The 19,458-nt window shown below is 42.8% G+C and overlaps 1 protein-coding gene across 6 annotated transcripts in view; it reads left to right on the top strand.

Annotated features, from left to right (window-relative positions):
- The first annotated feature begins 910 nt into the window (after positions 1-910).
- The window catches only part of LOC128471072 (copine-1-like), a 28,064-nt gene continuing 9,516 nt past the window's right edge, over positions 911-19,458 (top strand). For 2 of the 6 annotated variants that reach the window (XM_053452918.1, XM_053452922.1), the window contains exon 1: positions 1,014-1,192. Coding sequence is in view for 1 of the 6 variants with exons in the window: in XM_053452917.1 (XP_053308892.1) it covers positions 7,610-10,231 (2,622 nt within the window). In the remaining 5 variants the exon portion in view is untranslated. Of the gene's footprint in view, positions 1,193-4,603; positions 4,667-6,385; positions 6,460-7,592; positions 10,255-18,268; positions 18,418-19,458 lie in introns of those variants that run through there. The other 4 variants (XM_053452917.1, XM_053452920.1, XM_053452921.1 and 1 more) reach the window with 4 other exon arrangements.

The raw sequence follows: 19,458 nt of genomic DNA, 5'->3' as shown, positions 1-19,458 counted from the left end.
TCAGCGATCCCAAGGAGCCAAGAACAACCACCCCGGCGTTGGTGTTCCTGGCCAGACACAAGTCCTACCCTTCATTAACCTGCTCTCCCCAGCTGAGTTCACGCGTGCCATTTGCTTTGGTTTAGGGGTAGGCCGGCTGGCCACCGTACAACATGCGCCAAGTCGTATTGGCCCTGTGTGCTCTTCAGGAGCCAAGCCATAGGCACCAGAACTGGGAGTGCCGGCAGTCATAAGGGCCCAAAACCGGATTTAAGCCGGCTTGGCTTGGACTTCTGTCTTTGTGAGCTGGAGATGAGGCATGTCCTGGGCTCCAGTCCATGTTGCCTCACCCAGCCATAAAGACAGCGGTCAGGTCTTGTACTCCCTCTGAAATGTTTGTCAGGCCGGCGCAGAGGCCAGGAGTAGCGGTCACTTCTTTACATGTTGTGATGTCCAAAGGCACCAATCGCTACTTTATAATATGAAGCCCCCCGCTGTGTTTGGAACTCCAAGTGGGAACAGCAGTCCCTTCACCTCGGCCAAACGGGGGCACTGAAAAGCAAAGAACTCCATGTCGTTTCACTGCTTGCTGGGCGGAGGTTCTCCCCAATTGTCCATAGACCTCAAGTCCCGAACAAAGTGTGACCTTTTACGAGTGAGAGTGGTAGTGCCGTGTATGTGACATGCAGCGGGAGAATATTTACTTCATAATGTTTAGTTTATTTAGTATTTACACGTTTCTATACGCTTTATTGTGACTTAGGGACTGCGACACACTTATGCCCAGCAGACACTGAGCTCCTGGAGAAAAGGGGCATCAGGGGTGGAAAAATGGGGCAGAAGGATTCGGGTCACAAGCCGGCAAAGCTGAAAAAAACAACAAACCAAAAACCACTGACTCATGCGAAACAAACAGCATTTTCCACACTCCGTCAGCGCACGTTCCCGCGGGTTTGGAGGCGGGAATCATGGACTCCGCCCCCCTGTTGTCCCGGGCGCGCGCCCCACTCAGCAGAGCATCCGTCGCCCGCCTCTTATCCTGTGAAGTCAGACACTGAAGCGGCCGCCATTTTGCGCGGCTGCTGGAGAAACCGGGGCAGAGAGCCAAAAAATATTTACCGTCGCCAAACAGCGGAGAAGAAAGACACGATTCTCTTTCTTCAATTCTTTGCTGTCTTTCTTTGTTTTCTTTCAGTGTAAACAGATACCAGCGGTAAGAGAACCCCCGAGGCCCGGTGTTTACGGGAGGGGACATACGTGCGTGTGAGGGAAGATGGGAGTAATATCGGGGAAGGGGACCTTAGGGCCTACTTTGCACCGAGAGAGGTGGTTTTAGAAGCTTCTAGACATGTAGACGAGTAGACGCTGTCTGGCTCCATATCCCCGTGTTTAGCCGTGCCTGCGTTAACTTATCGCATGTAGCTCGGGCTTTGTGTATGGCCCCTCCCCTTTATATACATACTGGAGCGTTAGACGAGGCCCATACTATTCATGATCATTGCACGTCGATCGGTTCATGGCCTGTAACGGCTGAGCGCACCCCGCACCCGCCTCTATTCAGCGTCTAGTATTTACCATCATTATAAATGGCGTCATCATGTTCCGCAGCGCTGCATTATACCCCCTCAGATCAAAAGGGCCCTGCACCTTGCATACTTCACATGGTGATATCATCTGGAATATGAGTTAAATTGTGTAACAGTGTATATTACATGTTCAGATCTAGGGTGTCCAGGTTATGCTTTGAGTGCAAGCTCTTGGGCTTTGGCGTTTCATAGTGAGTGGGATGAAATGTTTTGTCTGGGGTTTTGCTAGGAGCTGCTGGCCAGCTCTTCTGGAGACGACAATAGTTATAAAATGACATTAAATAAGAATATTCTTGGCTTGTGGAAAGCATGCGCGGGTTAATTGGATACATAGTAACAAACTATTTATTTACTGAGAAGCTACCTTTTGAGAATCGGAAGCGCGCTTTTGTACGTCTTTGAATCATATTGTAACTTTACTTGTAGCGTGTGGCTTCTTACCTGGAATTGGGTCATATATATTGATCGTTGTTGACCTTATTTGCATGTGCCTACCCAGAATCCCATGCGGTTGTGGGATTGGGGTTTTATGGAATTCAGTGAGTGTCCCGGCCCTCGACCTCCGTCATGTAAAACAAAGTCAGTGATCTAAAGCAGGCGACTCTCCTGCCGATTTCCTCTTTAGTGAATAAACCTCTTTTGTGATGAGAAACGTATCACTGAGAGGTATTTATACAAACAGTAGGAGAAGCGAAGGGGGTGTCTGCGGTAACTGAAGGGCCCCAAAATCCTTTACCTAAAATCAATTTGTAAGGAGTAGAGATACTCTGCAGTATTCATCAGAGAACGGATTTCCTTTTGTTTACTTCGTATATCTGGGTTCACCAAAATCTCACCTCTGACTGACAGATCGTATTGTATACATTTACATATTGTACAGAACTTTATAGCTTGACCAAGAAAGACTATTTTGTCACAATTTACGATATCGATGTGTGGTTTATTTTACTGCAATTCAGCTGCTGTTATAACGTGGTGTAATATGTCTGTGCTTTGGATCGTGCCAAGCAGTATGCTTTATATCGGAGTTGTTCACCTCAGGATATGATTTCTCTGTTCTTTATGCTTCTCTAAGAGTCAAGCTGATGAACCTAGCGGACCGACGGCAAGATCCCGCCTGTAATGAGAGAGCCGTCAGAACAGAGAGAGTTCAAATGCATAGAGAGACAAAGAAAATTTGGTGAAGATGATGCCTTTATTGTAACAGACGTATAACCGAGTGCAAGCTTTCAACGCTATCTAGGGTACTTCTTCCAGCTTACTATATACCTTTATGCCTGAGGAAGAGACCTAAATAGTCTTGAAATCCATTATATGTCAGCCAATACGGGTATCCTCTTCGACAAAATGCATTGAATACATTTGAGTTGTCTTGTGTAATTTTATCTGCTATTGGATCTGCGTCACAGAGGTATTCACTAAATAATGTGATTGTTTGACCGGTAGCCAGCTTTTGGGAGCAGGTTTTCTGTAGAGAGGTCCCACGAGTCGTTTCATTGAGGCAGACGGCATGGCCCTCTAATGCTTGGAGGTGAAGTTCTTCTTGCAGCAATTTGGTGGATTCAGCTGTGGGGGTTCAATGTTCGAATGGCTCTTTATAGAAGGTAGTAACTTTTGAAATGATTAGAATTCTTTTCTGAAGGTGCTGAGGCTGATTTTAAGACTGGAGGAGAGACTTTATAGAAAAAGATTAAGATTAATCCCAGAAATATCTTGGGCTGTATGTCTAAATCATTTTAATGTATATGTTGGGGTTCCGGATTGTTGGGAGGTAATGGATCCGTTGAATGAGAACACTTGTGTATTTGTATATTTTGTTTGCTTGGGATGGATAAGCTTTTCACCGATTAATCGTTATTATCCGAATAGAACTGGACATGCGATGTTTTCTTATGCTTTTGGTTGCGATGCTGTAAGTCATTTTTAAGATGACAGATGGTATGTAACAATGTTTCTTCTTCTATGTAAAGTGTTCATAATCTGACATCATACAAGAGCTTTTGTGCAGCTGATCAGATGGATTTAGGTGCTGAAATGTTATCGGATGTGCTGAGGCATGGAATGCATACTATATAGAAGATGTAGCAATGTGTAATCAAATGTCTACGGAACACAATTGTAACAGAAAGGGCCCTTTGGCTTCGAATATATGTTTATATATAATGTGCATATGGGTTCTGTGATGTATGTTTTCTGAAATTTGGCTGTGGAGGAAGAATTGTCCGTTTTATACTCCTTATAACTGAACAATAATGTTTGCTTTTGTAGAAACCGTTACAGCAAAATAGTTTTCTGCCACGTAATTGTGAATGCTCTGGTTCCTGGAATTTGTGTTTTGTATGCATCTCCCTTTATCACCTGGGTATATATCTATCTATGTATATGTGTATATATATCAGCTGTATGGAGTTTGAGGGTTTTCTTTCTGTGGATTATGTGCTTTCTGGTTGACACAATACGTCTGGTTCTGCAGGGCGTTTATGGAAGTGCTTTTGTGTAGCGCTGCTTGAAATGTGCTTATAAATCTTGATTGAAGTGATTTTTTTTTTTTGACTTATAAAGTAATGCCTAAAATGAAACACCAGATGTGCGAATGCAGCGATGCTTTTAGTGGTTTTATATTTACAGTATCGGCATCAAGAACATCTGGCTTTGCGATAACTTACCAAAGGCGAGCGCTTAGTTTGATTATTCTTAGCCTGTCTGGTAAAACATTTCCGGGGCGCTCGCCATCACTTTCCGGTAGCTTTCTGTTTTTGGATTCTGCGATTCGTGCAGGTGCGTGTATGTACCGTATGTGACGTGTGTTTAACCATTTGCATCACATGGGAACTAATGAATTCTTATGTACTTAACGTATAATTTTCTGTTCTCTGCCTGAATCCCAGGTTACTTAATTCAAAAAGTTTATTAAAATAATAATCGGTTAGTTTGACTTTTAATGCCTCCTTTTTTTTCTGGTATAAACAGCGTTTTCTTTCCATGTATTTCTTGTGCTGCATGGTTTTGATTTTTTGCCTTAATTCATTTTTTTGCAGTCTTTTTATTGGTTGCCTACAGGATTGGTTGTTCCCTTCTGCTTATTAAAGGATATACTGCAGGTAAGCTATTTCCGAGGGCACCTCTTTTCATTTTTGCCTTTTGTTAATCATCTTTACTATCTTCTGAATTTGTTGCCAATTAATGTGTTTGCCGGGCAGCATCCCTCCTACCCAATAAAGGGGAGGAAAAACAACTCCGGAATTATAACCCACCCATAGGTGGCGGAGAAAACTAGTCAAGGGTTTTCAGAGCCCGCTCACGTTTAATGCTAATGAATTGAAGGGTTTGGATTTTTTGTTGGCCTGTCCTCCCTCAGTACTATAACTATTTCTTTAAGTGTCAAATCCAGCTTGGATTAAGATCAATGATTTTTTTTTCTTTTAATCAAATTTATTTTAATGGAATACTTTTGGAGGAAAAGGCTTTCTATTTAAGATTCAAAGATTATTCAGCATGAAACAGAGCTTAGTTATGTAGTTTTTGTTAAAGATTATTTTGTTTAACCACTTCGGTTAATAAACGTTGACGTTTAAGCAAATATAAGAATATATATGCTATATAGTGTTATTGTTTTAGCTAAATAAAACAATTTAAGTTATTCTCCAAATGCTGGTCTGACAGGTTATTATTCTATAAGTAAAATCATTATCTGGTTGCAAATATTAAAGATTAGAACTAGCAGTCTTTACCTTAAAACTGAGTCTTACTGACCAGTGACTTAAAATCCACCATCTTCAAAGGAAAAAAGTGCTTTGAGATGTATGTACGCTTAGATGAAAGTGCATGTGACGGCTGGGCCATCCCTTTTAAGTAGAAGTAAGACATTTGAAATACCGTATTTGCACGATTATAAGACAAGGTTTTTTCAGAGCAAATGCTCTGAAAAATATCCATCGTCTTATATTCAAGGTCGTCTTATAATCAGACCTCAAATAGAGGTCTGAGTACAAGACTAAGATCCAGATCTCCCCTGCAGCGCTGCAGGGGACCCAGATCCTCCTTTCTGGCAGCCTCTGCTGCTACCGGCACTTCCTCTGGGGGCTTGTATGACAGAGCGCCAGCATCACATGACCTTCCGGTGCTCCACTATAGAAGCCCCGGCGGAAGTGACAGCAGCATCGGAGGTTGACTGGGCCTTCTATGGTGGAGCACCGGAAGGTTGTGTAGTGCTGGTGCTCAGTCATAGAAGCCCCGGGGGAAGAGGGGTCCTCTTATAATTGAGCAAATACGGTAGTTCACTTCCATTTTTATTTAGCACAAACATTAAAATGTGAATGCTTATGACCTACACTGAGGAGCAAACAAATGTTTAGGATTGAGACAAACTTTTTAGGAGCAACAATATCCATCTGTAGTGACCAATACAAGACAACACAACATTCTGCTGTACAGCAATGAAGCTGGCAGTAAAGTGATTGACGTGTGCGTCATATGATTTATACGGGGGAGTAGAGCCCATTTTAAATAATTTGTTTCTCTCCTATGAAAAACGAGAATCTAGAATTGTGCTTGTCGTTGCTAAATTTTAGGTGTTTGCCAAGCCGGGCATTGGTTGTTCTCATTTTAATAATTGGTGTGCGTGAGGCAGGGCTTGGCAAACCTGTGTAGATTTTAAGAGCCAGATAGACTTTTATACGGCAGCCAGCTTGATATTTGAGGAGCCATAAAGAAGTACACTGAGAGATCAATTTTGAGATGGCACAGAATTTAAGAGCCTATATTTTGGTGGAATGCAGCCTGAAAACATGCCTAATTCTAATATTCTTTGTTTTTATTAGCTGGCTACTGTTTGTTGCTGCATGCCTGTGTCTTTGGTCTAGCAACGTGCTTCTGAGAGGACTTGGAAACTGGTAATTTGTTTTCCCTTTTTCATAACCTTTCACACATTGGGCGATCTTTAGTTAGCCGTTATATCGAGCCCTCGTTTGGACTCCTGCCACCTATTTGTGCAAATTCTGGGTATTTGCTGCATGTGACTTATTTACATGGTTACCCAAAGTCATACCAATATGGAATATTAGTTGCAAAACCGTTATATCTGACCAGTCTTATGCGCCATTATTTGTATTTTGATAGCTCCAGCACATATACTTGGCACATTTGTCAATCAATGATTACAATAACATAGCCACAGATGTTGGCTTTTATGCCTGTTTTATACAAACTACTGAAAAGCTTTAGCCGGCAGCCACAGTGAGTGCTGTAAACATTTTTATTGTTACCTTCATCCATCCCATAGTCAGGGCCAGCCAGTCCTTTTACTAAAATTCAGTATTCCTCTGCTTTGTTTTATCTTCGTGATTATAGCTCTAAAACTGAGAATCTGTTTCTTGGACATTTTAGTTCCCCGCCATCACATTTACTGCACAAATCTGAGTATAATGATTGGGGTAGGTTAGCCGGGGGCTTCTGGTGCCTGTTAACAGCATGTGGACGTTCTTGTGACGTGTAGCATTCCTTTGGTTGGTTGATCAAGTTAGTTTTACTGATTTATGTGGATAACTAGAACTGGACAAGCTGGCTGCAAACCATACTTACACCCCAAGTAGAGCAGATACTTTAAGGCTTTTTCTTTATGATAAAAGTATTTGTTGGCCAACTCACAACCCCTCATGTAGCGACATCACCTTAATTGTTCTGCCATAGCATGTTCACAAACAGGATCTTTTTGAAAGCAATTTTTTAATGGTTTTTGGGCTATTTCTAACTAGAAAAATGATGATGCTACAGAGTTGTTTATGTTGAGATCATAATCTTTATGCTCTGTGATATTTCATTTACAAATCATATTTTTAAAATGCTGCTTTTAACTTGCATGTTACTAACTAACTTCTTGTGTACGTGTAACTTTTCAATGAGTATTTTGCAGCTACGTAGAGGGCCATGCTGACTAAATAATGTTTTAAGACAAACTTATGCTTAAGCTGCCGGTGATTTTTACAAACGTTTGAGTCTGATGTGGACGTTGCCTTTTTTCATCTGCAGGTGTTGTTCAGCGCAGCATGGCTGTGGTCATCCGCTTGCAAGGTCTGCCAATTGTGGCGGGGACCATGGACATTCGCCACTTCTTCTCTGGATTGACCATTCCTGATGGTGGCGTGCATATTGTAGGGGGTGAACAGGGTGAGGCTTTCATCGTTTTTGCCACTGATGAAGATGCCCGGCTTGGTATGATGCGCACAGGCGGCTCAATCAAAGGGTCAAAGGTTTCGTTATTACTGAGCAGTAAAACCGAAATGCAAAATATGATTGAGCTTAGTCGTAGGCGGTTTGAAACTGCAAATGTTGATGTACCGCCTGCAAACTCTAGCCGTCCTGTACAGCCTACTAATTCCGGGATGACCAGTAGCTCTGCGAGAGTAAATGTGCCGACGACAGTACCTAGTTTCAGTAGTCCTCCTACTAGCACGGTCTCTACTGTTACCTCTGTTCTCGAAAGCAATAAGAATGTGCCTACATTCTCAACAGCTAATATTGGAAATGCCCAATCAAACTTAGGTGCAGCCTTCTGTAACCCAACATATACTTCTGCGATGCCTAGCACAGCTACTCCTCTTCCTGCAGTACCACCACCACCTATTCCGCCGATGCCTACAATGCCAGCCTTGCCTCCCATGCCTTCCATTCCACCTATGCCTGTTCCTCCTCCTGTACCCGCCTTGCCTCCTGTTCCACCTGTTCCTCCAATACCTCCTGTACCTCCAGTGCCACCCATGACCCCGCTTCCTCCGCTGTCTGGGTTGCCTTCCATGAATCCACCCGTGGGACCGCTGCCTTCTGGAATGAATGGATCTGGTTCCTCTATGAATAGTTCTATGAATCCAATGTTTCTTGGGCCTGTAAATGCAATGCAGTTAAATTCTCCAGGTGCGATGAAACCGCCTCATATTAATCACGATGATCCGTATGTATGCCTCCAGGGCTTGCCACTCCCTATCTCAGAAAATGACATCAAGGACTTTTTTCACGGGTTAAGAGTTGACGGTGTGATTATTTTGAAAGATCCTATGGGTCGTCCCACTGGTAATGCATTAGTGAAGCTTCTCACTCCGCATGACACATTCGAGGCTCTGAAAAGGAATAGAATGCATTTGGGACAGCGTTTTGTTGAAGTCGGTCCCGCATCTGAGAGACAGTGGGTTGTTTCTGGGGGTCACATTCTAAAACACAATATAGGTCATTCTGGACATCCTAGTCTGATGCAGCAATCTCTGTCTAGCTCCAAATCTCCCGGTGCCCAGCGGCGTTCCAGGTCCAGATCCCCGCACGAACATGGCTTCTGTATTTATCTAAAAGGTTTACCCTACGAGGCAGAGAACAAACACGTTATAGATTTTTTCAAAAAGCTAGATATTGTTGAAGACAGCATCTATATAGCCTACGGCGCAAATGGCAAAGCGACCGGCGAAGGTTTTCTGGAGCTGAGGAATGAGGTCGACTATAAGGCTGCGCTGTCCCGCCACAAACAGTACATGGGAAGCCGTTTCATTCAAGTTCACGCCATAAGCAAAAAAGGCATGCTAGAAAAAATAGACTCCATTCGTAAAAAATTGCAGGGCTTCAAATATGTTGATCGTAAAGACGGCTCTATGGATGCGGACTCAGAGAAACGGGGGCCCCGGCTATGGGGGCATCTGTCAAATTTACCCTACAGTATCACAAGGAAAGACGTGCATCAGTTTTTCCTTCTGGAAGGGATTGTCGTTGAGGAGAACAGTATCCAAATACTTGCAGACAACAACGGGCAGGGTCTAGGACAAGCCCTCGTTCAGTTTAGGAATGAAGAAGATGCTCATAATTCTGAGCGCCTTCATCGCAAAAAGCTGAACGGCAGGGATGCCTTTTTGCATTTAGTGAGCGCAGACGAAAGGAAGGAAATTGAGAGCCACCCCCCGGTGCAAGGTAGAAAAGGGTATAAAATGCAGAGTTATTCCAACCCCCCGTCTGCAGGGATCAGTTCTGGCGGAGAGGAGTTCTTCATGAGTAGTTTAAAAGAAAATAAAAACGGTCCGCATTTTAACTTCCCTGGTAACTATGCAGGACCTACCAATCCATTTGGCCCTCCTGGGCCACCCCCTGTAATGGGCAGCAACTTTGTAGACCAGAGACCCCCACCGCCTGCCACAACTAATGTAGCAAATTCTCCTTTGGATCCCCAAGGATTTGGCAGCGGTCCCAATTTCAGTGGGGCGGCCTCTGCTTTTGGAAACGGACCCCCGCCTTTTGGAAATGCGCAGTCGAATGCAAATATCCCCCCTAATTTTAATGCTGGCCCACCCACGTTAGGAGGCGGTCCAGGTGTCTTAAATGCCCCTCCTGGATTTGGGCCTGGAAACATGCAGCTCGGTGGCCCTCCCAGCTTTAGCACAGGCTCCGGAAAACCAGGGCCAACTGTAATCAGGATCCAAAACATGCCCTTTACGGTGTCGGTAGACGAGATCTTAGACTTCTTCTATGGCTATCAGTTAATCCCTGGCTCTGTGTGCCTTAAGTTTAGTGAAAAAGGCATGCCGACGGGAGAAGCCATGGTTGCGTTTGAATCCCGAGATGAGGCCATGGCGGCCGTAGTTGATTTAAACGACCGACCCATCGGCTCCAGAAAAGTCAAACTCCTGTTAGGATAGCGCCTTCCATCCTGATCGTATAGTTAGACCGGCTTTCAAAGAGACATCACATTAAGTTTACAGGAGCAGTCTCCTCTTTATTATAAATAGGTTTTCTAACGGATGCGTAATATTAGCATTGGCCGTTTACCAGATATGTTTCTGCAGTGAATCAATGTCGTTTTATCAGTCAGTTGGTTAAAATCGATTAAAGCTCCCAAGCTGTTTTGACAGTGTTAACTTTCTTTGATTGCTGTACAATTTCTTTTTTTTTGATGGTAAGCTGGGAATAGATTTCGAAGCTTTGTAAGGCGCCTTGTACTTCACATCTGCGACCATGCTGTGTGCCGATCTATGGTTTTCTCCACTTTACTTTCCTCTCTCAGTCCGTGTAGATGATGTTTTAAGTGTTCACTAAAATAACGCGCCCTAAATCTGGATTGTACGAATACTCGTGTCTGTGATTTCTTTCTTTTGAAATATTTAAATCGTTATAATTGTGGAGTCAGAAGTTTGCTGCCTGCATACCTTGCAAATTCCCATTATGAAGATGATGATTTAAAAGGCACCGCTTGATTGTCACCTTTCCTCTTTTTTTTTTTTTGTGTCAATGTGCTTATCAGAAGCTTGCATATTAAATTCTCAACAGATCCATTAATGTTTAGCGGACATTCCAGTTTATAACCGTTTGCTGTATCGCAGGTTATGTAGATAAATGTTTCCTGGGGAATTCTAAATTCTGAGCTTGCTTTGAACCTTTTCTAATTTCTGATGTTGCCGATTGTTTCCTGTATCAGGGTTTCAATTTTTCCCCCAAGAAGAATGAGTTCTATAAAGGCAACTAACTATACTTGCCCTGAAGCCTTTTACCGAGACCATGTTGGATGCTAAAGGAAAAAGCTGTAGGGCAAAGCGTTTTGTTTTCTTTTTAATTATATATTTTTCTGTTTTGTTTTTTTCTTCCAAGCCTTTGACTGACGTCCCCCAGAAAGATAGTGAAACTTTACTAGTTGTGCCTTTTAAAGTAGCGTAAAATAAACACTAAGCCGAATTGTGTGCAAGTAGCGAAGCATTTCATCACGTGTTGTATATCCAGAGGGTTTCGATTTTCTTTTTGAAAGTGAAAGATTGTACGATGCTGAATCAAGAGTTGGTTTGCTTCGCAGATCTGTTTTTGTAACTCATGCCTGATGTTTTGATGGGATGCTGCAAGGTTTTGAAACATTTTGTCGACTGTACATATTGTTACATTTATTATGCTTTTGTTAATAAACAGAACTTCTGTTGAGACGTACGCATCGATCATCAATCTGTCCTTTCTTTTTTTTTGTGCGTCTACCGGGCGTTTTGGTGCTGGGCGAAATGAGCACCCGTCAGGCGGACTTTGTATTTCTACGGGGAATTTTCTGTGTTAAAATGACTAAATCCCAATACTGCACTATATTTACTTCACAAAAGGATGCGTGTTCTGCTATGTTGGATGGATTATAACATTTTTTTTTCTTTGATCAATTGAGCAAAAAAATTGATTTTGTTTCTGTATTTGCTTTGATTTGGAATTATTATTATTATTATTATTATTATTGGCTGCTCCAGCAGTTGAAAGAGGGACTCTTCCTGGTTTTCAGTTGCTGCTGGTTTAATATACCTTTTCTCTACATATGACAAACGATTTTGCTTTGTATGAAACGCACCAGGTTCCAGGATTTTGTGGAAATAATGCATTGTGATAAATCTATTGTGTAGAAACATCTCCCAGCTTGGATGCTAGAGAGAAACTAAAGTTTATGAACGAACCCCCGCCAGGAAAACATCTGAACTTCCAGCTGTCGTGTGTGTGATGTAAGAGGGGTGTGTGTGATGACAAAATATCACAAAACTGTACACATTTATTACATGCTCAGCTCTGCGTTGGTGCACTAGCATTTTGAAACTGCAAGTGAAGCGTTTGATTGTGTGAGAATACGTCTTTTACAGAATGGGATTTCATCCCCTCAATACCAGCCGTGTTGAGTGGTGTCTTCTGTGTCGAGTCCTTCGGCCATGGTTTGTTCCCCTTTTTTGGTAGCTTTCTCCCAATAAATGCTGAGCTTCTGGTTTTACACGAACATCTGCTAATGGGGAGCGATTCAGGTAATTGGTCTCTCATTACGAAGCTAGCAGTGATGCAGAGGCAGATCTCTCGCTGTTGATGTCCTGCTTCATGATTGTGACATTTTATGAAATTGCTGTTTTTGAGTTCGGTGTGAAGCCTACGCTTTATACTCATACAACCTGCAAACAGAACTTTAGGACCGTTAATGCAGCTGGAACTGTGGACACGAGGCGTGTTTGAGTCCCGCTCGGGCTGCTTGTAGGATTCAGACTTATCCTTCACTGAGGCGTTAGAGGGAATGAAGGAAAATGGATCTAGGAAATGTTCTAGTTTATGATTGCGTTAGGAGTGACGTTAAAGTCAGAAAACCATTAAGAGCACTGATATATATTTAATTATGGGTTTTATCTCGGATGAGGCTCACTCACCTGTCACTATCACAGCTTTCAGCATTAAAATGTCTTATGTGTGCTTTCTTACTGTCTCTGTGTAATTATGTATGTATTTTGGTTAACATGGGACCTTATTATTCCATGGTAGCTGAAATCTGTAGCAATAAAGTGACCCGAGGTACGACATCGATTAGTTTCTTGTTGTAAATTTTCTCTATTCACTCCGTCCAAAGTCTGCCAGAAACGGGCAGCTTTCAAAATTGGTAAAGGGGGTCAATAAGTGGGGAAAAATAAGAGGATCTTAAGATGGCTTCGACTGTTGTGCGAACACAAGGTGAGTTTTCAAAACATGTTCACGGAATCTGACAAAACTGTCCAAATTCAGGGAAAGTGACAGATCCGCTTTCACAGAAGAAATATCTACATTTAAACTGTAATCGCTGAAGTAGTTACATCAAAAGCCAACGATATTGTAATCGAACAACATACGATAGCCATACACAAATAGTCTTCATTATATATATATAAAAAAATGTAATGCATTCTTCTGCCTACCTCACAATTAGACACATAGCTATGATGTAATCCTGTCAATATTTAATATATATGGGGACACTTTCACAGATGTTTTTCTATATTAACAGGACAGTAATTTTAATAATATATATTATACACAGACCCGCACACACACGTTTCTGCGCAGGGAGTGTTTCTGCTGTCTGTCGCGTTAGCGTGTCTAGCGGGCCGGCTGCTCAGTCTGACCCCGCTGCTAGCACAGAATGTATTGAGGATGAAAACTGGGAAGTAAGAGAAAGATGGACACGGAGCGGTTTATTGCAGCATTATGGTCGGGGCCAAACTGAGGCACATTTGTTAAATGCGTCTAAAACTCCAGACACAAAGCAAATGCTGTGCATGTTGTGTTTAATTTAGTTAGGCTGGTGTCAGGATTTCTGGTATTATGATAGTTTAGAGAGAGAGGGAAAAGCAGCTCATTCGCTCAATTATAAGATGACCCCTGAAAAAAAAAAAAAAGAGAACCCGATGGGGGGGGGTGACTATCAAACCCACTGTTCTTGCTTTCGTTGCTCTCTGTAAATGTCTCCCTACCTTCTCTCCTGGCTACTTTACTGTCCCTGCCTCCTTATCCACAACTCTTCTTCTCGTTCTTCTGCCAATCTCCATCCACTTCTCCCCGCTATTGGATCCGTTATCCAGGTACTTCTGTGAAAGGGCGGAGCCTCTGTGCGCACCCTCTCCCCCAATTGGAGGAACAAGGGAGAGGCGGTCCCCATGGTGTGTGCTGTAGCTGCACCTTTTGTGGAAGTATACTAGGAGGCCAGAATGTTAGACTTAATCAGACTGTGAGTGTGAGTGAGTGACAAGCCCCTGAGCTGTACCACGGATCTTAAAGTTGCTCGTAGTTTCATGGGGTTTTTACATTTTCTCCTTTTAACTGAGATGTTAAGTCTACGCAAAAATTACAATATGTGAAAGCTAAATTTCACGGGGTTAAATGATCTCGGAGCAGTGTGTGTGTGCTTTTGTGTGTATATATTATATATTAGTTTGGCTCAAAGTGAATAGTGTGTAAACCTTCAGTGTAAATGAGCGTCCGTCTCATAAAACAATCCCCCCCGCTTTATAAAACCTGCTGTGCAAAGAATTTGGTTACGAGAAATTCTGTGTGCCGCGGAGTATTCGCTGGGGAGAGCATAATGTATGGAGACGGGGAAACGGTGGCAAATGAGATCGAGTTGATACGGTTCTAGCAGAGTACCTGAATTTCAACTCTGTCTTTGAGGGTGATTACCGCTAAGTGCTGCCCCAAATCACTACATGCCTCGTACTCCTGCCATAGCCTTGGGTAGCAAACATTACATGCGGTTCATTTTAGGATAAATATAACCCAAACGAGAGCTCAATTAGATCATCAGAAGCGTGGACAGAGCCGCAGATGCCTTCTAGCCTAACATGACTTTACTGGACGCACCAAAAAGACAATGTTTTGCACAACATGCCGGCATATGAGATACCGAGTGTTTTTCCAAATATAAAATGCGTGTTACTTTAAATGTCTCTGCATTTCAGATCTTAAAAATATAATATATAAAGCAGTAGATAGACTGTAGCGAGGGAATCTGTGCGGTTACAGCACGGGTTAAAGTCATTTGTAAATTGGCAAAAATAATACTTTAAAACCGGTCACGTTGTGGCTGTGCACAAAATAATGAGGAAGCTATCAAGAAAATCAAAGAATTATAGCAGATAATCTATCCCGTAAAATAAAAGCTCAGGAACGTTCTTATCACATAAAGCATCTAATCTGGCGTTATGGGGAAATGGAAACATTACGAAGTGCCGACACACAGAGGACGTCCACCTCGGCTGCACCGGGTTATTCCCGCTGCCGTACGCTGAAAGGACGAGCCGTTTTCACTGGAATTCAATAAACGGAATAGTACTAGAGACGCGTAAATGGAAAAGATTCCGAGAGAGCAGCATCTCTCTCACGCCGAGCAGCGGAACCCGCTCCCATATCTTACTACCGAGACTAGGAAGACAAATGTCATTAATGTGCGGGCTTACGAGAAACTGATAAAAAGGGACCGCCACGCAGCACTCTTTAGGCCTGATTACAGTTACGTGATTTGACTAGCAGGCGGATGACCGAGTGATTTAAAAAATACGTCCGCGGAGGCGCTTGTAAGATGTGCTTAATGACAAAAGTAAAATAACACAAACCTATTTAATACAGCGTACGGTCCAATTCATTTTAGCCAAGAGCCAGACAAGTCTCAGTGGATGTATCCGTCCCGGATTGTTCCAGTTACTTGTAAGACTGGAAACAGTCAGATGTTAGAATATCCAACCAACATCTCAACGTTTCCATAATAATCCCAGGCGGGCAAACAAAATTGTAAATGGATGCTAATTTAGTAATCCGAATAATTCCTGGATCAGAATGTGTCGCTAATAATATTCTTCATTAAAATAAACTTCTGCACCTGCAGCCCCCACACTGCTGAGCCCTACAGCCCCTACTGAGCACGAATCATAATGTGGAGGAATAATCCGATCCTGAGAAGATTTTAAGAATTTAAGGAGGATTCGTAATACGTTCCAAATGTTTCCTTTCCGTTACCAATAATTAATGTTTACCCCACGGGTCGAAACGTAGCAGCTTGTGTTTAACCCTGTGTCAGGCCCTGTGCCACTGACTGTTGGATATTGGATATTATAGTCAATAGCCTCTCTCGGCCCCTTCAAGGGCCTGACATTGGGCCCAGTGCCTGGTTTGGTCTTAAAGTTGCCTGGTAGCGTCTCGGCCTCTTGTTGCGTTAACCCTTCTGTTACAGGATAGTTGGCTGAGTTGCTGAGGATTCGACGCCTCATTAGTCTGACCGGAGGAAGTGTGGTTTTTTTTTTGCTTTTATCTCATTTTATTTTACTTGAGCAATGATGTGGCTCTGACAATCTGCATTGTATCCCAGCCTGCGCATGTGTATTTTTATATTGCCGTCATATTCCACAGTGCTGTACAATACTATTACGTTTCTGAGTTCTGTGTTATATCTGTATCGTGTAAATTAATGCTATGTTATGATATAAGGGAATATCGTGCCGATAAGTGCCCTGCTCTGTGCTATTTGCGATTTTGTTGCGGCTCATTATGGGTTATCCATACCTAGGGGTCTAGAAAGACCCATTTGCTTAAATGATGTATTTTTCATGTTATTAGTGCTGTTTTTTCTCTTGTGGTTTATGCACCGGTTTGGGCCTAAATAAGGGACTGCAGCGCCCAGTATTGAAAATGAACTTTGCAGAAAAACCGTTGGGGCTGTTGGTAAAGGTGAAAGGTTTATCCGGAATTTTATTATCTGGAATTTGGCAGAACGTGTGTTTATTCTCGGGTTGGGTCTCTCCATGGACTGTTAAGATTAACTCTGTGGTAACAAACCAAGGAAACATCGAGCAGCGCTTTGCTTCATGTATATTGAAGGCATTTCTTATGTCATTTGATGGGTTAATAATGTGTGCAATTAAAGTGTGATAACCATGCACTTCTTCTGTACTGTACTATGTAAATAGTTTCATTCTGTCTCAATTTATTTTCTTTGCCCGGATAGTCTATCAGGCTTATTCACTAAACTGTGCGTTTGCAGGTGATTTGAACCCTGGTGGATTTGGAGAAAGGTAAAGCAGTTGTATGGAATTAGCAGGGTTTCACTTTTCAGGTTCTACTAGAAACACTAGTTTTATTATAATATCTAAATGTCCCAAAGAGTAGATTTATTAATAGTTGGTGTTTTTCTTTTTCAATTTTCTAGTAGAATATAAAAACAAACATGGTGGCAACGAAGTGTTTCGTTGCATCTAAGGAAGGGGGTCTGCTTTGTTCTGTGTGTTCTTCGCACATTTTTGCCAGTTTCTAGCGAGTCGGATTAACCCGGTGGTTCTGGTTCTGGGTGTCACGCAGCTCAGGACGGTTCTCGGGTAGATTCAGTGCATTGTGGTTGGTTTCGCACCCCGCTTCTAACAGCCAACAACAAGATCCGTAAGGAAGGCCTCGTCTTATGGCAGTTCTCTTGTGGCCGATTTAAATATATTTGTGTTTATTACATGTTTATATGTTTGCAGAGGGGAACTTCATTTTATTTTTGTTATGCCACAGAGGCATTTTAGGAGATGAATGACTGCAGCGGCTGGTTTATTCTGACGTTCAAATAGAAAATGTATTCTAAACGGTTTCAGTGTGTGGAGGTGAGCAGTGAGTCGGTATGAAGGGCTCGGCGTGTTTTTGGGGTTCATGGCGTGCTTTGGAGGTTACTTGGTGTATTTGGTGATAGTGGGTAGTGGGTCTGCATACCCATTTCAGACCATATCATCCATCTTATTATATCTTATATATATATATAGAGAGAGAGAGAGAGTATTTAGAAAACGGGCAGTATACAACTTAGCTGGGGATTATTAATATTTATTCTGGTGCCTAGTTCTTAAGAGTGGACTAATTGCCATAGCAACAAATGCAATGATCCAATTAACCCCATTGATGCTGGTTACATAAGAGTGATATCGAACCTTAGCATGCCAAGTCCCTTTTATAAACCACAGAAGTAACGCGCAGATTACTGCATTATATCTACAGACGCAGAGAGTCACGCAGCAGAACGCGAGAGCTTCTATAAACCCCATAGAAGTGAGTTATATTTTGTATTGAGAGCCATTCAGGAAATTCCACGCGCGATGTTGCGCGTCACTCAACATCATCTCGATTTTACTCGTAGCCATCCAGCCTCTACCTATTAAACCGCAGCCTCTGCCTGTTAAACCCATAGCACGGGAACGGCCTCCGTCTGGCTCCTCGCCAATACCGGAATACCTTTGAGGCTTGTAAATACCGGACACGAGTCTTATGCTAATTGCTTTACTTGTATCTGCGTAATTGTTGTTGCTGTGGGTGATATCCGTGCTTACTCTTTACATGCGGCCCCCGTATGTTTAAACGTTAAATGGTTAAGTGATGCAGCGCTCGGTAGAGCCTGGCCGTGGGATTCTTGCAGTGGGTGTGGTCCGGGTGATTGACAGCAGATGCACCCAGTGCTGTGTGTCTCTCCAGCCACCTCCTCTTCCCCAAAGGAAGGCGCCCCACCCTTTTGCAGAGGCTTCCAGGGTGAGATCGCACATCGGTGTCTTTACTGCCGGACGTTTCCGAGGTAAGGAAAGGTTTCCGGTTTATTCGGTAACTCCTGGCCTGTAAGTGAATGCATAGATACTGTCTGCCCGAGTGCCGTTTACCGTTCCCCTGGCACTTCTACTGGAAGGCGGATGAATTAATATAGAAACATAGAACTGGACAGCAGATAACCACTCGGCCCATTTTTCCTAATGTAAGGGGTCCCATAGTGACCATAGCTATATGTCTATCCCATACCTGTTTAAATTCCTTCACTGTATTAGCCTGCACCGCTTCTGCTGGGAGGCTGTTCCATTTATCCACCACCCTCTCACTAAAGTATAACTGTACATGTAAGCCTCTCACCCTCTGACCAGAGATCAGTAAAGTGGTTTTAATCACGCCCTGTTCCTGCTACTAATGCCTCTACCTATGCAACCCAGCATCCTGCTTGCTTTTTCACATGCTTTATTGCATTTTCTGCTTACCTTTAAGGCATCAGAAATAATGACTCCTAAGTCCTTCTCTTCCGTTGTCACTGACAGAACAGAGCCCCCAATGCTATTTTCTGCTTTGAGATTTTTAATTCCCAAGTGCCTTATTTTACATTTATCAACATTAAACTGCAGCCGCCACGCTCTCCACCATTTTTCTAATTTACTGAAATAATATGCCGTTTGATGTATTCCTCCTGGAATGGCTACCCGCTTGCAGACCGTAACACTTCTGTAGAATCACCTATATATTGTTTGGATGCCCCCCCCCCCGAGAAATCCTAATGTTGCTGAAGATATTTCTAGAAAGTATATCTATGCATCAGTACTAATTTCACATCACATTTTAAAGACAGGTCTTATCTCATGCTGCTCCAGACTTCAAATCCATTCCTACATAGACTAGTCCGACCGGGTGATTAAGACCGAGCCTTTCTACTGTTTACCAAAAGACAGTGACAATTACAGTTAACAGTGACAGTTAACTTTATTTTGTGAAAGGATTTCTCTGATGCGACCCGTCCATGCGTTTGGTGAACCAAGTTAGAACGCCAGTCCGTGGGGGCCAAGTAGACTCATTTGTTTAG

Source organism: Spea bombifrons, chromosome 13 (genome assembly GCF_027358695.1).
Source record: "Spea bombifrons isolate aSpeBom1 chromosome 13, aSpeBom1.2.pri, whole genome shotgun sequence".
Lineage (NCBI taxonomy): Eukaryota > Metazoa > Chordata > Amphibia > Anura > Pelobatidae > Spea > Spea bombifrons.
The sequence above is the reverse complement of the archived record's forward strand: the minus strand, read 5'-3'. Positions and strand labels throughout refer to the sequence as shown.